This window comes from Magallana gigas, chromosome 4, assembly GCF_963853765.1.
Source record: "Magallana gigas chromosome 4, xbMagGiga1.1, whole genome shotgun sequence".
NCBI lineage: Eukaryota > Metazoa > Mollusca > Bivalvia > Ostreida > Ostreidae > Magallana > Magallana gigas.
Window position 1 is genome coordinate 7,602,562 of NC_088856.1, and position 4,616 is coordinate 7,607,177.

Consider the following 4,616-nt stretch of genomic DNA (forward strand, 5'->3'; position numbering starts at 1 on the left):
CGACATTATACTTGATTAACTGACGTGTATATTTTTGATAATCAAAAAACTGCTCATCAATATAGATGCATAAAGGGGATGTTTTTCTTGTAAAAAATTTGACTTCACGCATCGCTTTATTTCAGCTATATGTATTGTCTACAAAAAGTAATGAACAGTGTAATTTGATGAAAGAACTGCTATACTGAAGAGAAAGTTGTAAATTTGCTGTATCAACGCTAATTTTCACTACATAAACCCTTTGCTACAGCGTACGAATTTTTTTTATAAAGCACCAATCCCTATGATGTAATGATTATGTTTATTAATTTCCTCGTCGTGCTGTTTTCATAGACTCTGAAATTAATTTTCAACAGTTATGACATGGACAAAGGATGACACACTATTTAGGAAATACAATATTTCATTATCAGAGAATAAAACTAAAAATCTACCATCTTTAACAACAATGTATGGCACCAAAAGAATAAAAAAAAATCATTAAAATGTAGGAAAGCGGTGCTTCTTTCGTATCAATAAATTTCTAAAAAATTCTTCCTAGGAAATTTTCGTTTATTTACCGCTCCTGAAAATGTAAAGATATAACATATAATTTAATAAATTTTCTGTTAGAATCTCTTTTATGGCCAGTTTGTTTTCGCAGGAAGATTATGAACACCATCTTTGGCCATTCCTTCTGAATGCTATTTATAAATGACTAAAAAAGAGACACAATGATATTGTTTTCTTTGCTGTATATTATCGGAATTGACATTGATCGAAACAATTGAGAGTTTATAACCAAAGTATCAAAATTCATTTTTCTACCATGATGATGACTAAGAATACTGAAAGAGCTATAAGTTGTAAATGTGTTTCAAAATAAACCTGTATTTCATGATCTTGCAGTTGCGTGATCTGATGTATTGGGTTGCAGTCCTCAAGTGAGTCATATGTGCATTGTATGTGATGTTAAAATGGCTAGAAACCAAACTTTTTAAAGAAAAAAAACCTATGAATATTTTACGCCCATAAAATAAATCTCTGCAAACACCCCAAAGTATTACAAAATCTACAAAAACATTTTAAATTAAGTAATTTTTTAAGTAATCTCTTAATAATGAAGTACATGAATGGAAAAAGTTATTAAGAACAATTACTAATGAGATATTTTGTTGCGAGTAAAGTTATCATTATACACAGATATACTAAACCTTAAAGCATGTCACGTATCTTTTATGTAAGACGTGAACGCGCAATATTCTATGTATTTAAGAATTACACTTCTGGTCAAAGTGCTTATTTTCCGAAAAGCATTACTTGCAAAGAATAAGTAATTAATTTTGAAGATAACACATGAATAAAAAATAAATATAAACACTAACTTTTCTAAAAATAATAATATAAACTTCTAAAAAATGTTATATCAATAAATATAACTGATATACTTACATACTCAACTACATCAATATCTTAATGTATGCGCATCATTAAAATGAAACTGATATTCATGACATGGTCAAGTCTGTTTATAAAAAGACCGACGAACATGCGATGGATATCAAACTGCATTCTAGCTTGAAAGGTATTTTTAAGTCTATGTTTGATACTTTATTAAAATATAAAATGCTGTCAGTAAAATAATAAAAACAGTTAAACATTTTTAACAAATGAACATGTTATCTTTGTTTCGATAGAAATAATTATGATGTTGATTGGAATGTTGATTGGAAGTTTGATGCTGAGCTGTTTAGATAGTTTATGTAAGTAACACCAAAAATATCTTCATCATCATCATCATTGTCATCATCATCATTGTTTTCTTTTTTACTTCCATTATACCATATGTAAATATTCAGAAATCAATCGGAAACAATTTTGAGACAGTAGCATTAGAGTAACGTAGTTCATCTATAAAACAAACTGAAACCTGTAAATTATCTCATGCAAACGACTTGCTATATAAAAAGATCAATATTTTTTGCTTATTTATTTGTTGATGAATACATATCAAGTAGAGGATATCTCAGTTCATAAATATGTATTCAGTCTTTAACCTGATTACGATTCCTCTCTTAAACAATAACACATTTTCCATTCAAACGATTGGTTTCCTTTCAAACTCGTTGACCAAACATGCTGGAAGTAGAACAATTGACCTTCATATAGACGTTTTAACCAACAACCAATGCACGCTTTAATTGATCCCCCTCTACAATGTTGAGCCCAACATCTAAATCTGACACTACTTTGATGTATTTAACCCCCCTCCCCTTTATTTCTTTTAGATATACAGAATGTGCAGACATTTCAATATCTCGGAAAAAGTGGGACTGGAAATGTTATAGCTGCTGGTTAGTGCTTTTTTATTTCAATTTTTAGTATAATCATTAATGAAGAAAATGATATAAAAAACATTTTTTTTCTTAAGACATTAACAAAAAAGATAATTAGGAATTGTTAAATTGGTGTCGGTATTTTTCAAAAATCGTCTTAAAATCTATTCGGCCAGAAAAGCAGTAACTTGTGTAGAAGCAACCTCAGGTAGCGTGGATTCAACATTGTTCAAATCACGAATCAAATCTGTAGAGTGGGACCACAATGGGAGAAGTGGGGGGGGGGGGGTGGATTTTTATTTAGGAATATATTGGAAAAAGAAAATCTTTCAAAATCTTCTTACTTGAAATCATTTGTTCCAAAAAGCTGTGATTTAGATTCAGGTTTAGGAATAAAATCTTCTTTATAACCGATCAGCCATTAAAGCGGTAACTTTAGCAAAGACAACCTCATAGAGTATAGATTCGAGTTTGTCAATATAATGAATGTCTGGGTTAAGTTGGGTCCACAAAGTCAAATATTTACATAATTATAAATATATCAAAATCTTTCTTCTAAAACCCAATAAATTAAACATGCTGTAACCGGTATGACGAGTCGCAATTGAGGGGGCTGTCAAACATTTTACATTCGAGGGGGATGTCAAATGTTTACATTCAAATATATAGTATTTAAAAAGAAATTTAAAAAAAAAACATTTGCCTAGAAAAGCTGTTTCCTTAATGAAAGCTTCTTCAGATAGTGTAGATTCAAGTTTGTCAAAATCATGATCTTCGGGGGTAGGGATGGGCCACATTAGGAGGTCTTATTTTACATACTAAGGAAGTTTTTCAATATTATTTTTTAGAACACAGATTTTATTCTGTGGTATTGCTTATATGCAATATATTGAAATATTGTTGATTCTTAATTATTTTATACTATGGCCCGGTCAATTCTTGGGCTCTTCAAAGGATTCAAAGTTTGATTTGCAATGTTCAATATGTGATATGACTATGATATCATCCTTTTACAAACGGGGCTCAATATTCGACATGAGAAGATCTGGAAAAAGATCTGATAATATATATTTTAAAATCTATTTTACCCCGGCCCATTGTCCAGATATCTTGTATATGACTCCATAAAGCTAAATTTATCATGTGTATAGTTGCTCTAGTGAACGATAAGTCTAATGGTCTCTTGTTTTTATTGTTCGTTTAATATTTCAGTAACCGGTCATGTAAGAGTAAACAGTGGAACTTTTCGTTTGATATCCAATTATCAGATCGTTGATATTTTTACGGTACTGATATGAATTACACGGATAATAAATAGGTATACTTTGTTTTTATTCAGAGAAAAACGCTGTTGCTTTCAGTGCAATCTTGTCCAGAGTTACAACAGTTGGCGGTAAGGAGGTTGTGAAGTATGATAGCTTGCTGACCAATGTCGGAGGGGCCTATGACAAGTCCACAGGGATATTTACTGCGCCCTTTAAGGGTATCTACACCATTTCCTGTAGCCTCCTGAGTAGTACAAGCAAATATGTTAATCTCGATATCATGAAGAATGGAAAAAAGTTATCCATAGTCTTTTCTGCATCTGGTATAAATCCTCACTCTGCTCAGACTCTGCAACTACTTCTTAATAAGGGAGACCGTGTTTGGATTCAAAACCACAGCAGAATTAAAGCCATTCTCCATGACCATGGATCTTATAATTTGTTTTCTGGTGTGTTGATAACACAAATATGAAATAAAGGCCCTTTAAAGGTTGTTGTAATTCTTAAACAAATCAACAATAATATGAATAAAGTTTGATGTGGTTAAAATAGAGCTGGATTTTTTATATTTTTCAACAGATTGACAAACAAATTTTACATCATATATGAGTGTCTCTCGTTAACATACTTGCTAGCGCAAAGGAATCATATATATAAGAGGAAGTCGTGGTGCGCGGGGTATGGCCACGTGTTAATGCGTGCAATTACAAACCCTTTCACATACAACCCTGCAATCACGAGAATCGAACTCAATGAGAAGCCGGTGCTTTGTGCACATTGCTACTTGGAAACCTATTAGGAAGGGCTGGATGATCATGGTCATTTTAAATTTCTTAAGAAGAAGAGGTCTGAATTTAAATATAGCAAATATTCAATTTTTTAAAACTAAAATAATATGAATTTCTTCATTACCCAATGATAGTTAATAACGAATTAAACTAATAATATTTGTAAATTCAATGAAGATTTGAAGGTTAAATTATTGACCACCCAGCACCTTTAGAGATGAAAGCTAAACCATATAACGATCTAACAT

The 4,616-nt window shown here is 31.2% G+C and overlaps 1 protein-coding gene across 1 annotated transcript; it reads left to right on the forward strand.

Annotated features, from left to right (window-relative positions):
• Positions 1-1,479: 1,479 nt before the first annotated feature.
• On the forward strand, positions 1,480-4,133 carry LOC117683139 (complement C1q tumor necrosis factor-related protein 8-like). Its single transcript, XM_034451997.2, has 4 exons — positions 1,480-1,564; positions 1,677-1,742; positions 2,268-2,333; positions 3,655-4,133. The coding sequence occupies exons 1-4, from the start codon at positions 1,495-1,497 to the stop codon at positions 4,050-4,052; spliced, it is 600 nt and encodes a 199-aa protein (XP_034307888.2). The 5' UTR covers positions 1,480-1,494; the 3' UTR covers positions 4,053-4,133.
• Positions 4,134-4,616: the final 483 nt, after the last annotated feature.

What these genes read in the sequence shown, in the direction of transcription:
- LOC117683139 (XM_034451997.2), top strand. Translation starts at nt 1,495, where the DNA reads ATGGTCAAGTCTGTTTATAAAAAGACCGACGAACATGCGATGGATATC. An exon ending in GAGCTGTTTAGATAGTTTAT is followed by an intron (nt 1,743 to 2,267) that starts GTAAGTAACACC and finishes TATTTCTTTTAG; the next exon opens with ATATACAGAATGTGCAGACA. An exon ending in TGGAAATGTTATAGCTGCTG is followed by an intron (nt 2,334 to 3,654) that starts GTTAGTGCTTTT and finishes GTTTTTATTCAG; the next exon opens with AGAAAAACGCTGTTGCTTTC.